This window comes from Corylus avellana, chromosome 3 (assembly GCF_965113065.1).
Source record: "Corylus avellana chromosome 3, dhCorAvel1.hap1.2, whole genome shotgun sequence".
Taxonomy (NCBI): domain Eukaryota; kingdom Viridiplantae; phylum Streptophyta; class Magnoliopsida; order Fagales; family Betulaceae; genus Corylus; species Corylus avellana.
This window is the reverse complement of record NC_142492.1, coordinates 4,796,597-4,818,090: the sequence shown is the minus strand read 5'-3', so window position 1 is coordinate 4,818,090 and position 21,494 is coordinate 4,796,597. Positions and strand designations below refer to the sequence as shown.

General features: G+C 34.4%; 1 protein-coding gene across 1 annotated transcript; it reads left to right on the top strand.

Moving 5' to 3' along the window:
* Window positions 1–1,110: 1,110 nt before the first annotated feature.
* Window positions 1,111–16,064, top strand: EMB2737 (embryo defective 2737). Its single transcript, XM_059586269.2, has 12 exons — window positions 1,111–1,379; window positions 1,984–2,048; window positions 2,401–2,499; window positions 2,786–2,918; window positions 3,093–3,152; window positions 6,256–6,315; window positions 7,202–7,324; window positions 8,592–8,663; window positions 9,570–9,707; window positions 13,786–13,941; window positions 14,762–14,866; window positions 15,758–16,064. Exons 1-12 carry the CDS (start codon window positions 1,155–1,157, stop codon window positions 15,788–15,790), a joined length of 1,269 nt encoding a protein of 422 aa, XP_059442252.2. The 5' UTR covers window positions 1,111–1,154; the 3' UTR covers window positions 15,791–16,064.
* The last annotated feature ends 5,430 nt before the right edge of the window (window positions 16,065–21,494 follow it).

Sequence of the window (21,494 nt, the reverse complement as noted above, 5' to 3'; positions counted from 1 at the left end):
TATCATCTAATCCGGTTTTTCATGCTCGAACAAAGCACATAGAAATCGATTTTCATTTTGTTCGTGACATGGTTTCCAACAAGTCCCTTGACATCCGGTTCATTTCAAGTCATGATCAAGTTGCTGATATTTTCACAAAGCCATTATCTTCGGCTCGTTTTGCATTTCTTCGAGACAAGCTCAAAGTCGTTCCACTGACTTTGGGCTTGAGGGGGTGTGTTAAGACTAATATCTTTCCTCCTCATCAAAATCAACCGACAGCAGCAATATCCAAAAGATATGACATAACTTCTACAACACAATGTAGCAGTACACCATCTTGTAAAAGCAAACCGACAGGCGTAATATCAAAAGAAAAATTACAGCAAGGATAAGATTTGTTTGTCATATTGTACAGAGAGGATAAGATTTGTTTGTTGATTTCTGATGTAAAAATATTGTTATAAATACTACAGCCTTTCCCTCGTTTGACACAGGGGGCAAAACACCACAAATCTTTGAACCTTTACAGGCTTGATAGAAGGTTTTCTCAAAACAGAACTCAAATTATGATATACAACTTTTTTTGGTTGTTGTGTCTATACAAGAGGAGGAGGGAGGAAAATTTGAACTAGCAACCTCTGCTTCACGAGGCGTGGCCCTAGCGAATTGAACCATATACAACCATTTAAAAAAAAAAACACATACAAAGAAACAAAATCATAGTGTATTATCTCTCCCAAAAAATTAGCCAATGTCCAATATGCCTCTTTTCTCTTTATACTTATATAAATATTGGTTTCCCGTACGTTGTGAGAAAAACTTGAATACAAAATTTAATTAATGTTTTTGCATTCCAAGAGGTGAAAAAATAACATTTAAATAAAAATAATAATTTCCCTTAAATTTGTTCCCTTCCTGCCCTTTTTGGGAGGAATAGGCGCAAATACCTATTCTAAAAAATAATTAAAGTAACCCAAAGTATTAATTGAAAGAAAAAATAAAAATAAAAAAACCATAGAAACAGCGTGTTTGGTGATAGTCATATGTGCCACTAAGCTGCACTACTGACAACCTTATTCCGGATAAACCAACCCCTGCTCTGTAAGTACATTACCCAAACCGCAAAGTCTATCCTCTCACTCTCTCCCCCTCTCGCTCGCTCGCTCGCTACCATGTCGAAAGGAACAGACCGTCTGGTGAAGAGCTTGAAGAAGTTCGCGGATGTTCAGTACAAGTTGCTGAAAGCTCGCCATGGTCAGCAGCTGACTGACATTTTGGAGTTCCCCATAAAGCTCGTGCTGTCTCCCTTCACTCTCGCTTTTGACATTGCCGGCTCTGCTCCTCGTGGCTTCGGCGTCCCCGAGCTCATCTCCAAGCTCTCATACCTTTCTATCTTCGTGAGTTCTCCTAATATGTTGAGTTTTCATGATAAGTGCATGGTGTTGGTATGCAAAAATTTGGGAATTTGGATGTTGTTTTGGGTGCTTCTTGCCATGTTGTTAAATGGGTTGCTCCCAATCTTTGTTAAAGGGTTTTTTTTTAAAAAAATAAAATAAAATTTGTGTACATGGTTCAATAAAATGCGCATGTGTATGTTGGTATGAAAGAATTCTGAAAATTTAGCATTTTGTTTTGGTTGGTTTAATGGCTTGCTTCACTCTTTATAAGCTGCTACACTTTCACGAAATTTAGTCAAATATGCATGTGTACAACAGTGTATGTTGGTATGTAAATTATGGGATTTTTTAGTTGTTGCTTGGGCTGGTACTTGTCATTTGGATAATTGGATAAATGGTTTGCTACACTCTGTGAGTTCCTAAAATTCACAAAGTTTAATTTAATGTGAATTTATGTTGGCGCTTAAAGTCTGGGAATTTGTTATCCGTATTAGTCATTTGGCTAAAGGGGCCATTTGAATTATGCTTGTGATTTGATCATGTGGGACTTGCGTGATATTCAAATGGTCGGATCATTTAGATATGGTCCGTGGGTTGATTGCAGGCTGTTGCTACTCTAGGGACTTATGACATCGCATTGGAGCTGGGAAAGAAAGTGATATGTCAGAGGTACTTGCCTTTATCCCTTTGAATATTCAGTAAATCCTTTTGTCCATCATTTCCCCCCCCCCCCCCCCCCCCCCCTCCCCTTTTTTTTTGATAAGTAAACTCAATTTATTAAAAAGCGGAAAAGGCACAACCCAAATACCATAATTTCCAGTTATATTTTTCATTTGTGTAAGTACTTGAGATCAAGTTATATTTTCCTTGGCGTAAACCTTTGTCGCTCTGATATAAGGCTATGCATTTACCAGATTGGTTTTCCTTTTGAAATGTATATGGTTGTGCTACAAATCTGGGTAAGTTCGTAGGCTGGAAAAAGGTTGATGCTTTCTTACTTAAAAGTGGTCTTGAAATGCAGAAACTGTCGAACCTGCAATGGGTGGCAGGCATTGCGGTGTACTATGTGCAGAGGATCAGGGAGGGTGCACTACCAAATGAAAAATTACACCTTGAAAAGGTAACCTATCAAGAATCAATTTTGAGTCCTAATACCGCAAACCTTGTAACTATATAAGCCACAATATTCTCTGTCCCTTTATGACAAATTTAAAAAGCTTATTGAGCTTTCTTTACAAAGCTGGATTAGCCAGAAAATCTCTAGAATATAGCTTTTTGACTTTTGAACGTCATCATTATTATCATTGCCTGCGTCCATGAAACCAAGTTTTGATCAAAGTCTAACAAATGCCATATAATGTTTTATCTCTTTGTGTAATATATCTCTCCCACGAATTCTTCTGCAGTGGAGAGAAGGCAACAGCTGAATGTGTTGCAGATGCCATTGCAGACAATAGGGCTGAGTTGGTGCACCTTCCATCTACCATGGATCTTCATGTGCCTTTGCCATCTAAAGAGTGCCAAATTTGCGATGGGACGGTAAGAAAAATATTCTCAAGCATATGCACCTTTGTAAGTGGTAGTCAAGGCATATGCTTCTCAATGTATAGCTTCCCATTTTTTGACTCTGCTGTGGCACATACTGCTCTACAGTGTCGTAATATCTCAATGTTAGGTCCTGATGTTTATGTTAAATATATATTGGTATTGCAGGGTGTAATGGGCTGTCCTGAATGCAAACACAAATTACAAGTCAGAATCTCTGCAGATGATGTGAGTTGTCTTTGGTGATACTGCTTAGGTTTTATTTAAGTGGTATCAATAATTATCTAAGGCTAGTATGCATATGGAATTGATGCTTCTTTTCCTAGGCTAAAACTTAGCCAATTCGACTTTGTTTTCTTCATATTTATACAGTTTGCTTTATCTAACAACGACAAATAGAAGTTTAGAGCGCGCTTAGGAGCTTTAGTATCTTATGCACTTCTCCTTAGTAGGATTGTTGAGGCAGCAGCAAAGACTGCTTCATAATAATTATTCTTGCTTAGAGCCTTCATCTGGTTCCAGAGGTCCTCCAGTCATTGTGAGGCAGTATAAAAAAGGGGCATCCACTTCCCTACTCTTAGAGGCTCCTTCTGGTTCTAGGTGTTCTCCAGTGATGTTGAGGATTACAACTTGAGATCGTTTTGTCTGGCCTCCAGGAGTATACAAGTCAGAAAGAAGTAAAAAAAGGAGTCAGTGCTAACAAAGACGTGTTCAAATTACACAGGAGAGATCCTTTGTTGTACATCTCTTAACTCTGCTATGCTTTGCCTCATAACTACCAGATAGGTCAATGACCCTCATTGTCCTAGAACAAGCAATTCAAAAAAACTGGAAGTTTCAACAAGTGGGTGTCTAGATGAGAAGCAGTAAATGTTTAGAATTTGTCTTGTGCAATCTGCATGTAACTTGAAAATTGCACATAATGCCACCAAAAACGATTCTTTCTTACAGTCAACTGATTTACTTTGATAATTTATTATTTTTCTGATTACCATTTGAAATTGCTTTTAAATGATTATAGGAGAACATATTGTTATTTCAAATAGAACATTGGCATCTATGAGAACTTTAAGAGAGGGTTGTTGCACTAAAGCCCATGTTTAAATTCTCCGATGTTTTTATCAATTATGGATAACTCTTTTTTTTTTTTTTTTGTTAATAAGTAATATATATCATTGATAAGCACATAATGGCGCAACCGTAGTACACAAGATGTATATAAAGAGAGTCCCCATTAATGGCTAAAAGAAGAACAAAAAACCACAAATATAGAAAAGATAGAAACATGAGAAATATTATATACCCATCCAAGTGAAAAGCAATTTGACCAAAATGTTCTTGAGCTCTTCCATCGACTTCTCACGATCTTTAAAACATCTTGCATTCCACTTTGTCCATATGCTTCGCATTAATCACAATTGGTATATTCTCCATGCGGCTAAACGACTTTTCACATGACCTTGCCAACAATATAACAACTCTATCACCTTTCTACGCATAACCCATTCTACTCTGAAAAGACTAAACATCATACTCCATAATTCTCTTGCCACTTCACAATGGAGAAAAAGATGATCTATAGATTTCTCACTCCTCTTACACATGCAACACCATTCTACCACTATTACTCCAAAGTCAGAATCTACCAAAAGCCACTGTCCACACAAAAAACTCACTCTCAAAGAAACATTGACTTTCCAAATGCTCTTCCAAGGAAAAGATGAACTCCTCAAACTAGATGACTCGTGAAAAAACGATCTCACTTCAAACTTCATCCTCTTTGAAGGCATCCACCAAATACAATCCTCATTACTTTGTCTCCATATGAGGGAATACAACAAATCAAAAAGCGCAATCACTAAATCTACCTCCCAATCCTATACAGGTCTTATAAAAGATACATTCCACTGAATATCACCATTGGAAAAATGCATATTACCTGCAACCCACTCCTCCTTACTACGAGCAATACTAAACAACTTTGGAAAAGCTTCCTTTAGTGGTTGATCCCCACACCATACATCATGCTAGAACCTAATCTTAGATCCATCTCCCACTTCATATCTGACAAATCTAAAAAAAATTCCCCACCTCCTCCTAATATGTTCTCACACTCCAACTCCAAAATGCCCCTCTACCTCTTTAGAACACCGACTTCCACTCATAGTATCATATTTTGCTTCCACCACCAAAGACCATAAAGCCTCTCTCTCTATAGCAAACCACTATAACCACTTACCCAACAGTGCTTGATTAAATTTAATCAGGTTTCTTACCCCCACGGCCAAACCACCAGTTTGCTTAGGAGAAGAAATCTTTGACCATTTAACTAGATGGAATTTAAACTCCTCATTGATACCTCCCTGAAAAAAAATTCTTCGAAGTTTCTCAATCCTATTTTCCACACCCATTGGAATAGGAAACAAAGACAAATAGTATGTGGGCAAATTGGATAAAGTACCTTTGATCAAAGTCAACCTACCTAACTTTGACAAATATAGCCTCTTACAACCCGCCAACCGCCTCGCCATTTTTCCATAGTACCATTCCATATAGAAGTAGACTTGTATGCACCCCCAAAGGAAGATCCAAATATTTCACTGGTAACAAAGCCACCCTACACCCAATTATTTTGGCCAAACTTTCTACATCATCTACCTCACCAATTGGAATGATCTTTGATTTCAACAAATTAATCTTTAACCTTGATACCACTTCAACACATAAAAAGCGACATCTTAGATTACAAAGATTTTCTCAATTAGCCTTGCAACAAATTAAAGTGTCATCCACAAACAAAAGATGCAATACAACAATTTCTACATTATTTCTTGACCCCACAGGAAAGCCATCTAAAATACCCTTGCCCACTGTGGCTCACATCATTCTACTCGGAGCCTCCATAACAGCCACAAAAAGTAGAGGAGCTAACTGATCCCCTTTTCTTAAACCCCGAGTGCTACTAAAGAAACCAGAGGGGGATCCATTTATTAAAACAAAATAGCGTTTTGTAGTAATACAAAAGGCTATCCATGCTTGCTATTTCTCTCCAAAACCACCTTTCTTCAACAAATACAACAAGAACTCCCAATTTACATGATCATATGCCTTTTCTAGATCCAATTTGCACAATAAGCCTAGTACCCCTAATTTGAGTCGACTATCAATATACTCATTTGGGGTGTGCGTATTCTCTATCAATACACTCATTTAATAAACCTGGTACTGATTGCTTAGTGAGTCACACTGGTGTTACCATATTATCTGCTCTTATATCGTCTATCCAATTTTAAAATGATTCCATTTTCATATTCTCTCGCTTTTCTTGCAGATCATGGAGCCACCATGGAAGGCCTATAATGTCTTGAAAAAGATGGACTATCCTTATGAGGCTAGTATTTTTCTCTATTGTATAATATCATGATCAAATTATTGGTATTAGTGAAAGTGTATTCAGAATTCTTGGGCTCTCATTTACAAGTTAGAGTGCTATGCACCATTCATCTAAAATTTAAAAGTGCACGATATAAAATCTTGATATGATATTCGATAATCTTTGGCCCTCTTGTGGAAGAAGGATGTGCCCAGTTCTTTTAAAGCAGTATATCGCCTCACAAGCCTCACCTTCCATGGAGGAGCATGTTTTCCTTATAGAGAAATTAGTAAAATTTCAAGCATGTTCATTCTTTGTAACTTTCTCTTGCATTTGTCTTGTCACACCTCTACTAATATAAATTCTGTTTCTAGAGCTGACATAATGATTCTTGTCGTTCTCCCATGGTGATAAACATTTAATTAAAATTTACTTTACTAGAGCTCTGTTTTCTTTTAACATCAAAACAAACGGAAGAGGGAAAAATAAACATTTGTGCATATGATAATAACACAGTTTTCTGTATGCCAGTAAAATTCAAGGCCATAGTTAGCTGACTGCTCTTTCTTATTTTATAAATCATCATAATATATGAATAGTTTATGTGAAATTCTTGAAAGACTTATAGACATGCTTTAATCACATAATAAATATGACATATATGCTCTCTAAGGACAGTATGGAATAAAATGTTCTCATGACAAAGGATGATAGAATTGGTGCTTCCATTCTCAATGCATACTCTTGATCACGGAGCCTCAATTGTAGGCCTGTAATCTCTTTTTTATCTTATGAACAAGTTGGTTAATAGAGGATGATAGAGTTGGAGGCAATGCACCTAATATCAATTTAGACATCTTGTTCATATCTAATATTCCATTTGTGATTTTGTTTACTGTTTCAGCATATAGTTCACAGCATGAAAGATCCCAGCATTGCTGCATTTTGGTTGATTACCTTGCCTCAGATTGTGGGTGGCTTCAACTATGATGATGATGTCAAGCAGAAAATTTGGTGGCAATACAAGGTTTTGAATTAATCTCGCTCTCTTTTTCCCTCAGTTATTTAGGTGTAAATTTTTGTTAATGTCCCTACCACCGTTTCACACATTGTTTCTTGCCATTGAACTGTGTATTTTCCTATAGTGATTGGTTAAAAATCAGCAAAGCTATACCTGGTGGATAATATGTGTCTACAAATCTCCACTTCTCAAATTTGAGCTGGAACGGTAGATATTGAGTTTGCTAACATGCTCTAGGAACGTTGTCCCAAAAATCAAGTAGATGAAGTTGTTATCAATTATAGCCTTTTCATGGTCTTGGATGACAGCTATATAAATTAAGGGTCTGTTTGGGATTGCGTTTGAAAGGCTTAAAAGTGCTTTTAACACTCAAAAAGTTCATTTGAAAAAAAAAAATACACGTTTGGTAAAAAAATTAAAAGCGCTTTTAAGGGTCCAAAAAGCCTAAAAATGAAGCTTTGGCCTAAAAGCTATTTTTGATTTAAAAGCTCTATTTCTCAAACGCAATTCCAAACAAGCTCTAAGTGTAGTATACTTCCTTTTCTTTTTGTTTCCAGAACCTGTCACAAGGTTCATTTATTTTGGTGGTTAATGTATCCATATCAATGTATTTGTTTAGTAAAGTTAATTGACAAACACACATTATAGTAGCATAGTCTTGTCTGGATTGTTAGGAATTGGGTTCGTACCACTTTTTCATGTCCTAAGATTAAAGCTGATGATATGGTTGCCTCCTGCAATGATTGATACGTTTGAGATGCGATTACTGATTGGGAACCTAATCTTTTACTGAAGCCATATGTATATGTAAAGATGTTCTTTTAAATTATATAATACATGTAAACCTTTGTTAAAGAGCTTTTATGCTTTCTTCTGTCACTCCCACCAATTTTTCTCTATTACCTAATTAGTCTGCAATTCATCTTTTCTTACTGTCGATTTACATTGGTGTTTCGACCTAACTCAATTCTCCAATTATAAAGGTGCTTTATATGCAGTTTCATTACACAATAGCACCTTTCTCATGTTGAAGAAACACTATTTTTGCATGCTTTATAGAAACCGGTGACAAACTCTATAATACACACGAGCTTTACCCGACTTTAGTAAATTTTCTGCCATTTCTTCTAAAGTCCTATATTATGACCTTTCATTGCCTGATATCTCATTTTGGGTCCCATTTTATATTGTAATCTTTATTTCATAAACTAATTTGTTAAGGATGATTGCTCAAGTGCCTTCCTGTAATTATGTAATCTTTTGTTGGTTTCAGGAATCCATGCAGTATGATCAGCTTCGAGATGTGGTAGCAAAGCGAAGTCCAGGCTGGGAGCACTTGCAGGAAGTAAGATAATTTTATTCCAAAATGATGCTTATGCCTAAAAAATTTATTGAAACAGTCAGCAAACCGATGTGAATTCTGTATGTGCATTGAGATTTGTGTAGTTCCCTTTGGGGAGGGAAAAAAAGTGATGTTCATGGTTAGACTATGCTCAAAATTATATGTTAAGAAACAGTGATGGTCACAGTCTGGGAGTTATTTTCATGATACGGGTGTGGAATAGCAATGTCTGACCCTGAAAAGTTTAGGCAATCAGCAAGGCTACTTTGTATGCAAAGGAATTATATTGTTTGTACGGGGAAATTGGATCTCAACAAAATGGTTAGAACTCGTTATAAAATCTTACTGCTCTTTCTTCCTCTTCCTCTCTTTATAAATTCAGATCTCTTCTTCCTTTCTACTTTTTGAGTTCCCCTCAAAGCTGAAAAATGATTTTTTTTCCTCTATTTGTTAATTTTCCTCCTTATATGCCAATTAGGTCTATTCCTTTCACTTCAATTTATCAATGTTTTGCAACTTTCATATTCTATGTCACACATTGAGAATTATTGACAAATAGAGTCTATCAATAATTGATTGTTCTGTATGTGCATTCACATAAATGTTATAGGGACCTTTGTGGTTTGCTGTTGATAGTTATATTTAAGAATCATGTAAATAAAATTCAATGTCTATCCACTAGTTGCTGGCTGTAAAAGAGGTAATATTATATCTTCATCTTTCCATTATAGGGTTTTCTCTCTCTCTCTCTCTCTCTCTCTCTCTCTCTCTCTCTCCAAAATATATGTTTATAACTGCAATCTAACACATATTCTAGATGTATACTGGCTTCTATGCAAACTCATGCTCTTTCCTGTGATGCCATTTTTGCAAAACATTTCTTTGTTTAATATTATTTATGATTCACAGGCCTTAATCTCTATAGATCCTGTTCGTGCTAGGGATGATCCTGTTATAGTGAAAAACATTCCCTACTACAAGGCCAAGAAAGCTTTGGAGGCAGAAGTCACGAGGCTTGATCCTCCACCACGTCCTCCAAATTGGGGTGTGCGTATTCTCTATTTTCACTTTATGTATGCTATTTCTTGCTTTTGAACATTTGTCTTCATTTCAAACTAATCTTGAATTTTAATTCTGAAAAATGGAAAATATTTTGGTATGTTGGTTAGGAGGATGACTTGGCTAATGCAATTTATTGGGTAACTGATGGAGGTTATGGCACTTGGCTGAATAGCTGGGGTCTTTTTAGATGGCCATAAAATGATACCCTATTGATCGGATTTTGACAAAAGCCTACCAAAACTCTAGATTTAATAAGCAGCTGGCTAACCCCCAATTGTGTTTTTGACTTTTGTAAAGGGGTTTCCGTACAAAGCCTGCCCCGATCTACACTTAAAGAGAAAAAGAGAATTAGTTATTGGCCTTCAAGGTTAAGTTGGTTCTCAAAATATGGACAATGATTATGGGTTTGATAGGTAACGATTAGGCTCAAGATTTTTTATTGGACTTAATGTTTTTGTTAATTAGGTAAGTTGGGATTAGAAGCTTGATAAATAGATTATCAAGTTTAGAGATTTATTATGGGTATAATTTTGGACAGTGGTCCATAATCATGTAAGAATGTATTTTTGGGCTTAAAAAAATGGGATTTCGGGCTAATTAGGATTGGATTTTGAAATTGGTGCCAAAATGGGCCTAAAAATGGATTTAATTGGACTTAGTTTTAGGCTTTGAGTTTTAGCCCATTAAAACTTGGCTTTGATGTTGGGCCAAGTGAACATGAAATTGGATCAAGTGTGCTTGAAATGTGTTTGGAAAGTGGGCCGTGGATGGGCCTAGGTGAATTTAGCCCACTAGGGTTTTTACAAAAAAAATAAAAAACAAAAGTGAATAATCAAATTGGAAACAAGGTGACACATGGCCTTTCCATGTGGCATCTTTCACCCATTTCAACCAATGAAAATCCATGCGTGTAATAGTTAGTTTAGGCTATTATGAAAGGGTGAAATGAAGACCATTTTCCCATTTTCATTCTTTTATCATTTGGCCATGAGAGAATAGGGAGAAGAAGAAAAAGAAAGAAAGAGGAAGGAAAAAAAGAAAGAAAGAAAAAGGAAGATGAAGAAGAAAGGAAGAAAAGGAGGAGGAAATAGACCAGGTGTGGTCCGGCCATTGAAGGAGGACTAGGTAAGTCCTTGCTCTTCCATTTTCTTTTGGTTTAGGTTATTGTTTTGGAAGTATAAAATCTTTGGTTGTTAGTTTAAGAAACTCATGCATGCTTGGGTAAATTTTTTGAGTATCATGTTGATGTTCAAATTGGTTTGGCAATTTTATGAAGAGTCCACGTGTAAGTTTTCATAGGCTGGATGTTGAAGTTGAAGATATATTGTTGGTTTGGAGTTGTTTAAAGATGTATGCAAGAACAAAGTTTGGAAAGCTTGCATGTTTTAAATTTTCTTGACATGGATGTTAAAGTTTCATAGAAATAAGTTGATTTGGTATTATTTTGAAATACATGCAAAATGAAATTTGTTGGCTTGCATGCTTTAGGGTTTTTCTTAGTTTCCATGTTGAAAATTTCATGTTATAATGCTTGAAATCAAGTTGGTTCTTGGAATAATGGAGGTTATACAGGAGTTGGACATGTAATGATTTGGATAATTCCTAGTTAAACATGCAAATGTAAAGATTAAGTGTTAAGTTTCTAGTTTGCATGTTTTAATGCTTATTTATTCAAAGTATATATTGGGCTCAGTGCATGAAAGTTGTTAGGAATGGAAATTGCTGATCATGCATGTAAGGTTTAGTTTAAAAATGTGCAAATTAGTGTGTAAAGCTTTTGCATGTCAAGTTGGTGAGGTTTGATGCATTCGACCAAGGATTGGATGAATGAAAAACAGTTTTCAAAACTTGCATGCGAAACTTGAGGTGAAGTTGGTCTAGTTAGGTGCTTCAGGTTTTTCATGATTTGTATGTAAATTTTAACCATTCAGCCACATGAAGAATTGTATGGAAAAGTTGGAAAAATTTAGTGAATTGAGTTGGCTTACATATACGTGAAGGAAAGATTGCAAGATTTGATAAATTAGGAGGTCTATTTTTACATGATTTAAAGTTGTGAAAAATAAAGAATTTAGGGTTTCCATCTAATGCATGGAATTGGTAGTTAATCACTTTAGTTTTTGTAATCAAATTAGAAAAAGAAGACCCTTGATCATGGCCATTGCTTGAAAAAATTAGTAAGCTAATCACATGAGCTTGTGATAGATGAGGAAAAGGGGGGAATTAGGGAATTCGGCCATGCATGATAAATTGGTGTTGCAATGAATATTTTGCTAATTAGAGGATTTACATGATTGTAGGTTTTGGTGATAATCGTTAAGATTAAAAAAAAAATGAAAAATTTGTAAGATTCCAAGGTAAGCGGGTTTTGGTTAAAAACATAATTTTTTATTTCTAAAAATTGAATTATATTCATGCAATAGGTGAATTATGAGGTTATTGAAGTTTCATGGCTATAAATGTGTGAATGCCTATGCAATTAATTGGCAAGTTATTGTGCTATTTGACATGCGGAGTTTTATTTCTTGAAGTGAAATAAATTGTTAAGTTACTATGTTACTTCCTATGAAGTTGTGTTAACGTTTAATATGTTATTTTCCATAAAATAATTTGCTAGTTTAAATGTGATTGGAAATGAGTAAATTACCATGTGGTATATTCTCTGATACATGGTTAAAATTAAGCATGGTTTTGATGTTAAAGGTTTTACCAAGTTTCAGTAAATATTATTTGATATGTATAGGAACCTTAAAGTTTTATTTGAAAGCTGCTCAATAATTGAGAAGGATTTTATAAGAAGAAAGGCCATGCATAAAAATGTTGCGAAAAGCTATGTGAATAAGTTTGATGAAAGAACACGTGTACAATATTTTTATGGCTTTAACCCCACGGCACCCATGTGAATGTTATGAATGTTACTAGTACCGTGTGAGAAATGAATGATGGATAGCCAATGCAACCACACTGAAAGACATTTAAGAAGGTGTGGGCTATCACTGAGTGGTTTTTTTTAGTGTACACCCATGGTGAAGGATATTTGAGAAGCCACAATTAATTAGTGAAGTTCTCACTTTAAGACGGTTCCATTGTGTGGCCACAGGCCTTGTCATAGAGGTCCCTTGTATGGCCACAGGCTGAGCCAAGGGGAAAAAGGTTACCTAAGTTGCAAGGATTACAAAGAATTTAACTAGGTTTTCGGAATTCTCTTTTGAAAAGATCCTAGATCATGTTTAAAGGAAAGGATATTAAGTAAATTATTTTTTAAAAAGGTAAAGGCTATGTTTTATAAAGGTTTAAGCGAAGCTAATTTTTCAAATCGACTTTAAAAAGGGTTTCAATTTCTATTACACTTCTTCAAAGGAGAGGCTTCATTCACACATTGATGTTAACCTTACTTGCTGAGCTGTAGATTCACTTTTCCACCGGCAATTTATTTTACAGAGGAGGCTGAGGAGGGTGCTGCCTAGCAGGTTTAGGGTGCACCAAGGTAGGAGAGGAGACTCATATCTTAGCAGGAGTACCTGTTTTAAGTCGGTATTTGTAATGACACTTTTCATACTGTTCTCTGTGGCAGAGGTTCTTACTGATGTTGTGGTTGTGGACCTCTATAGGATTTCACATTTTAACATCTTTCTGGCAGACAAGGGTCTTATATTCGAAATTCACATATAGTGGTTGTAACATTTGTCTACTGCTTTTGCATATAATCGATTGATGTGTGATTAACTTGCTAGGGCTTCTATAAATTGGTTCGTAGTTTAATATTACTTGTTCTCTCTCTCTCTATCTTGCTCTCCCTTGATCGACTGTTCCTTGTTCTTTGAATATGAAAATGCGATGGTTGCTACAGTGTATCTGATCTCCTTTTGGATTTTATAAATTGGTCCTTGACTTAATAGTATTTTTGTTCTCTCCCTCCCTCACTTGGTTGAACTTTCCTTGTTCTCTTTAAATATGAATTGTGTAACACATAGAAGAAAAGAGAAGGGCATATGGGCAAACATTTTCTTTGTATGCATTAAACATGAGGGATGTAGTTTGAACTAACTGCAAAGCTTTGCAGGAGCTGGATCTTCCGCTGAATGCATCTTCTTGGAGTAAGGAAGATCTCAAAAATCCAGAGAAATTATATGAGATGACTGTTCTTCTTAATGCACAAAGAGAAATTGCTGATAAAATGTTGGATGTGCAGTGGGAAGCTAAATGGCGTCAGGAAAAGGTTAGTAAGTTCTGAGTTTTATATGGGCGAGAGAGTGAAGTCATTTTTAATGTTTGGCAAACGTTTGACATGTTGAAAACATTTTCATTCTTGGAAATGAAGTATGAAATCTAACAGTCTCAAATTAAGGTAAGCTACTTGGGAATATGATTCTTTTGCAACCTGAAGGTTACCAAAACTAGTAAGGAAAATTATAGGAATTACAGTTCTTAATTCCTTCTTGGAATGGCTGTGATGTGGAGCTATAGGGATGTCACATTTGTGTGCTTTTCTAAGCATTTAACCGAGAACTGATGGCCTCCTGGCCTAGTGGTATGAATTAGGTACTGAGAGACCTTAGATGGAGAAGCTCTGGAATCCGGAGCTCCTTGGGTGTTAGTGACATTAGTCAATCATTCACTTCATAGGTTTTGTAGGGTTTGGGATCTATTGGTAATTATCTCAGTTTCATATATAAATTTCTATAGAATCTTTGAAAAAGACTTTCTTTCACAAGAAGGAAAAGACTTACCATCTTTGGGGTCTATTGATGAAAAATAAACCATGAAACGTTGCTGAAAAAGGAAAAAAGAAAAGAAAGGAAAGAAACCAAGAAGTTGACAAAAATGCATACCTGCACAAATGCTACATGGCACATGCAGTAACTTGCTTTTCCCATGTATTTCCTGAAGTCCATTGAGAATGAATTTTCCTATTGCTATTGCTATATGCATGATACCTATAAAAAAAAAAAAGATAAGTAACATCTTATTTCATAGTTATAACAGTCATAAATCGTCAATTTTTTGCACTGATCCTATATACGTATTGTTATTTCCAGTTAAATGAGATGTTGGAGGAGAAGGTGCGACCATATATTCAGAATGTTGAAAATGAAGTCCTCTCTAAACCTATTGTCTTACGATCACAGAATCAGGACCAGAAGGTTTTTCTCTCGTCTTTCCTTTTCACTTACTGTTTACTTATTCTGGTTATTATCTCGAGCTGAGCATAAAAAGAAAAACTAATCAGAAAACCTTACTTGGAAAATGAATTTTTTTTATGATCCCAAATTGTCCAATTACGATCCCTTGTGCCATTTCTTGAATGCTTCATTTGGTGCTGCAAAAATATATGTTGGTAATGATTTTTATTTTGTACATCCTTAACAGTGATACATCTTATGCACTTAAGATGCTCTATATTATTAGCCAGTCACCTTCTAAGCAAAAAACTGTTCGTGCTTTGAAAACTGGCTCATCATCTTTAACTTTATTTGATCTGTCGCCTTTATTGTACCACGGTGTTGTCATATAGTGTATATGGTGTTCTAAATTTCTTTCCTGAACTGATTGCCCAAATGGTCTGATGTCCATGTAGACAGTCACTAAGTGCAGCAATTTCATGTTCTATGGATGATTCCCCCATTTTGATCAATGTGTTACTGAGTTCGGATTCATACTTTCTTTTTCCTGTATCTGCACCTCAAGAATAGATCCAACAGCTACCATCCCACAACTTGTGGATACAGTTATAATACTATGCATTATGAAATCCTTTATATTTGCTGCTGTTTGTTGTTAAGAGTTTCCTTAAATGGTTGGTATCCTGCATGAGCTTTTGTGTTTGGGATGGAATTTGTGAGAGATTGGCTTTCAAATCTTATTTTAGGGTTTGTGTGCCTAAGGTTTCTGAACACCCCCCCCCCCCCCCCCCCCCCATTTCACATTTTTTTTCCTCAACCATGTGAACTATAGACTGACTTGCAAATGTGGCCGTATTATATTTGTTGCTGAAATTCAGCATCTTTTGGGACTGATGTTGATATATTTTGCAGAGGACCCGGCACCGGAGATGGTGGTTCTTTTGATGAATTTAAAACCATTTTTGTATCTGTGTGGCCATGGAAATGCCTCGATTTCTTTTTGGGGCGATATATTTTTTGGGTTCCTCATGGTAAATTGTTATTCCCCCCTTATTATTACTCACAAGTTCATCTCTACCCTTTTGAGGCCGCTGGAAATACTGTTTTATGTAATGAGTCTGTCTCTGTCTCTCCCCCCCTTATATACAGGTAAATTTTGACCCTATAGCGGCATGTATGAACGATCGATATTCTAACTTCTTCTTCTTCTCTCTCCCCACCTAGTTTCTTTAATGAGTAATATTATTTAGTATACTGATATATGATTATTATACAACTTGATGATAATACGGTAGTGAAAATTAGCCGTTGGATCAATACTTGTAAAAATTGCATGTATTGCAATAATGAATAATTCACTCATCACCAACTCTACATACATAATTGCCAAAAAAAAGAAAGAAAGTGGAATTGTGGGTTTTTGACTTGCAAAGCTTCTTTAGATTAGATTGCAATAGGCACAGTAGCATGCAAGCTCCCAACAGAATCCATATGTTGCGTGGCCCATTCTATGCGTTGCTTATCACAATTTGATGGCCACATGTAGGCTGTAGCACACTCCGGACCATGTTTGCTCACAATTCTTCTGTTTCACTAGTTCTTCTATAACAAAACAGAAAGAAAAAAAAAAGATCATTATACTGAATATATATATATATATAGAGAGAGAGAGAGAGAGAGAGAGAGAGAGCAAGTAGAATCACATGTTGAGGTAACATGTTCAGCAAAAATATGATGAGAAAATCTCTAATTAGAAATTTAAAGATGGATTTTTTTTTTTAATATATATAATTTAATGACGGGAAAAGGGTTACAAGGGATGCACTCCAACAACAAAGCCGTAAAGATAAAGGCAATACCGAGACAGTTGAAGATAGCCCAGCTTAAATGACTACTAACCTGCAGTAGCAAGGAGGATGAACAAAATATTAATGATGACAAATAAGCATACAGATTTTGAAGTCATGTTTTTCTTTGCTTATGAAATTAGGAATAACAATGAAAGGTGTTTATAAATAGAAGGTGGATTACTCTTTCTTCATTTCACGTAATTTAACTCAAAATAAAAAGCAACATCTTAATTTTTTTTATAACAATTTGCTAAATAACATTACTCGATCTATACCTTATAGGCTTAAAAGGGCTCCAATGAATTTAATTAAAAAACAAAAAAAGTAATATGAATAGGGTAATTAAAAATAAAGCGTGTGTTGATGTCATCAAATTGTTTAAAATATCATTTTTTTTTATTTTTTTTTTGGGGGGTCCAGACGAAAGACCTTTTAGAAATTTTAAATATGTAGTAATGCCTTTGATTATCTAATTCATGGTTAAATATCCAAGTCACCAATGACATATTAATAAGGACTTCCCATTCTTTTAACTAAAGAAATTCATTATAAGACCTTTTTCAAATGTGTTTGTGTATGTGTGTGTGTACGTAAATTGTAATGAATGTATATACTATAAGATAAACAAATAAACTCAAAATTAATGGATTGTTTAAAATTTGATTTTATTTATCTAATTACTCAAATATAATCTTAACAATAATTAAATGATTAATAATTAGTATGAATATTCAAAAAGAAAAAAAATATATATATATACATTCACGACATTTACTGTATATATGAAATAAATAATTTAATTGAGTAGTTTGTAAACAAGCTTGAGCTAAACTTGTGTTCGAAAAAAATTAAATGAATTGAACTTGAACATTCAATACTCAACTCAGTTTGATTATAACCCTATTTGTACAACATGGTTAGATAAGTTCTTAAGGTTTTGTTTTAGCTTGAAGCACTTGCGTAATTAACATAATTAGAATCCATGGAAGAAAAAAAGAAAAGAAAAGATTTTTCAAATGCTTGAAAAGCCAATACAGTTTTGGGATATATAAATACTCAAATTTAATATAAAAAAAATGGTGCATGATTTTCGTTTCGAGCCCCAATAGTTTTTCGATGACAAGTAAAAACTGTAGGCGAGTCATTTTCCTCCTTTATATATAGATTTACGACAATAAATAGGAGCTACTAAATCTATTTTTCTTTCATATTTGTTAAAAAATAAAGAAACTTGTCTTCTTCGTTAGTCTTTGAATTTTTGTTTTTTTTGAAGTAAATTAGTGTTTGAAATTTGTAATTAAGCATGAACTTGTCAACATATCATTATATTTTTATTTTATTAGTGTTTTATTTTAATTATTTATATTTAATACAGTGTTTATGTCCAACCAACCACGACGGCGACTGGATGGGATGGGACGACGGCGGCCTTGCCTCATGGCATAAGGCCATTTTTTTTTCTATTTTTTTTTAATCTTTGTAATTATTATAATCTCATTGCTCTTCGCTATTAAATTAGCGCTTCCTTTTAATAGGTGAGGCCCAACACGTGAAATATTTAATTGAAATGAGGGGTGAATTGACGGAGTCAAGGTTCGATCACAGAACCTTGGTTATGATACCATGTTAAATTACCAGTTATCCCAAAAGCTTAAACTGATAGAAAGAGATAAATTTAATCACTTAACCATTACTTTAATATTCCCAACCATGATGGCGGCCGTAGTAGTTAGATATTGCATAAGGCAAATTTTTTATTTTTAAATGTTTTCATCTTAAAGGCATAATTGTAATTTCTTGTTATTTCTATTGTAAATTTTAGAAAAAGTAAAGAAAGATCTTGGGTTGTAATCAACAAAATATTGAAAACTCAAATCGTAAATAGAACTGAAATAAAACACAAACAATATTTGTTAAAATAATTTTTTTTTCTTATTTTATAAGATTAGCAACAAACGATGTAGTATCTAATTAAACAATGTATAATTGGCACATGTAGTTTTTCTCTTCATAAAAAAAGTATATAATTTTTTAAAAGTGATTAAATTGGCATATGTACTTAACTAAACTACCTTATCAATTTGATACTTTCTTTCAAAAAAAATAAATTTAGGGAAAAATACATTTTACCCCTCTGTACTATCCACCTATTTGCACTATTAACCCCAATATTTAAAAAGTGACACTTTATCTCCCCCAAACTTCCAAATTGTTGCAATTCAACCATTCTGACTTCTTTTTTTTTTTCCAAAATGCCCCCGTCCCAAGTTAAAATAAATAAATAAAAAATAAAATTAAAATAAAATATAAAAATTAAAGGGTGGCCGGCCAACCCAGTTGTGAAATTTTAGTAATTTCACACATTTCCGTTAGGATTTAACAGAAAATCTTAACGAAAAGGGAAAAGTGGAAGGAAATCAAAGTTCGATACACCAAAGTGTGAGACTTTAAACATTGGGGAGGTGTTTGCAAAAGATGCGTAACTTCATGGGGTAAGTGAAATTACCCCTTCGATTAATTTGGTGGCGATGCAGGACACTTGGATGGATTTGGTGGTGCACTTTAACTAAGGTGGCTGGCATGTATGCTAATGGCTCCAATAATAAATTATTATTGGATCAAAATTTATTGGTTCAAGCTCTTTAGGTTAAGGTAGGGCCAGAAATGGAATGTAGTTGGATATTATGGTGATTGAAGAATCCGAGGTAAAGAGGAGATCGATGTGTTGGAATATATACTCACATATGGGTGGGCATGACTTGAGCTTTACATCGAATATATATTAATTAAAGATAAAAAGTAAGTGATTTTGATATAATATTCTTAGATCCAAACCCACTTGAATTAAACTTAGTTAATGTAAAGCCTTAATATATTTATTGTGTTAAACCCTCACGAATTATATATTCATTCTCAACAAAATCATTGTAAAGGGCACGGGGAGTTCAAATTAAAGAAATGTTTCTTAATTTCCATTAATTGCGAAGAAATTAAATGTAAGTTGTTGATTGTTATAGAATATATATAACATATATTATATGATTCCATAATAGGTATATATCCCTTATAAGATATTGATTGTAACAACGTGCATGAATGGAATCAAATCATTTTGATTTGGTTATAAGCATACTTATATTTATAAGGGGTGGAACAGAATTTTGAGTGAGGGGGAGGAAACTAAAAAAAAAAAAAATTGAGGGAGAGGAAATTAATTTTTGAGAGCTTTCACTTCTTTGTCCAACGTACATGAGAAGCCACATTGATCATAGACTAAGAAAGAATTTAATTTGAGAATAGACTTCAACTTATCATTTGAGGGGCGAAAAAGTAATTTGGGGGACGAAAAATGAAATATTAAGGATAATAATGGATTTAATAGTTTTTTTTTTTTAAAGATTTTTAAAAATTCTTGTGGTACACTCATCATCGCCAAGCATGTATGTGCTTTCACCTGTACTTATCTTTCATCTATCCCAGTGTTTTGTAAACATGTCTTTTGTATTGTAAACATCATAAGAATAAGATCGAACACAATATGTAACCCTAGCTATCACGCTCTTCTATAAAGGGAAGAACCACTCGCAAATCTTTGTTTCCATTTTTCTCTTCCTTCCGCTTTTCTATTTAATTTTCTACTTTATTATTTTAATTTGTTTTCATGGTATGAAAGCTGCCAACGGTCTTTGATCCATACTGCATGTCCTGTTCTTTTCAGGGCAGTGCCCTCCCTCTTTGGATTCCTCCCCCGACATCCACTTAGAGAATTCATTCTCTCTCTCTCTCTCTCTCTCTCTCTCGATCTCTATCGTCTTGCCGACACTATTGTCAATTGACAAAGTTTAAACTCTCTCACCTCAACAACCACAATATTAATATTATTCATATATATCCCTGGCCGGACCCTGTTCCATGAAAATGAAATTAAGAAAAGTACTCCATTTACACTTGTCACAGACACATCAACAAGTGGCCCAAGTACTACAAAACGTCTTTAGTCATATGCCCTTAATTATGATCCTCTATTCGCGTACGCCACAAGAGACACGGTATGCATGGGCCGCATGGCACCTTTGGTGGGACTTTCTTTCTCTCTCTCTCTCTCTCTTATCTTTTCTTTTTCTTTTTTTTTATTAATTTTTAATTTTTTATGTAGTAACAATTTCCAAATTGGGTAAGGATAAAAATAGTGTTAATATCATTTGTCCCAAAAATTTAAGCTATACTTACAAAAAAAAAGGGGCTTAAACTGATAAAAAGTCTAAATAAATTTAATCATTTAATTAATACTTCAAATATTTAATTAAAATGAGTGATGAATTGATGGAGTTTATATTTAATACTATATAAACAGGGGCGAAACCAGGGTAAGCCTAATTTTTTGTTTTTGTTTTCTTTAAAAAAATATATCCTTAAAAATATTTGCACCCCAAACTTAAAAGTCTAGTTTCGCCTCTATATAAATAGATAATTATATAATATATATAAGATGTAACTTATACATCTTTATCTATTTCTAGCTCTTCATTTTTTATTAATTTTAACTTTTGAGATAAATAGTAACTTAACAAATTATAAGCGATCCTATTTTAAACCCGTAATGCTTATAATAAACTCAACATCATTGACCATCTCCTGTTGTTAATTGGCTGATGACTTTTGGTAGATTATATTTGGCGCTCAATTGAAGGCGCGCGGGCCATGCACAGAGAGAGAGAGAGAGAGAGAGAGAGATTGAGACGTAGGAGATACGTGGAAAGAAAATGCGAGTTGTAGAAGTTACTAGTTTTTGTCGTTAA

What these genes read in the sequence shown, in the direction of transcription:
- EMB2737 (XM_059586269.2), top strand. Translation starts at nt 1,155, where the DNA reads ATGTCGAAAGGAACAGACCGTCTGGTGAAGAGCTTGAAGAAGTTCGCG. An exon ending in TCTCATACCTTTCTATCTTC is followed by an intron (nt 1,380 to 1,983) that starts GTGAGTTCTCCT and finishes GGTTGATTGCAG; the next exon opens with GCTGTTGCTACTCTAGGGAC. An exon ending in CTAAATGGCGTCAGGAAAAG is followed by an intron (nt 13,942 to 14,761) that starts GTTAGTAAGTTC and finishes TGTTATTTCCAG; the next exon opens with TTAAATGAGATGTTGGAGGA.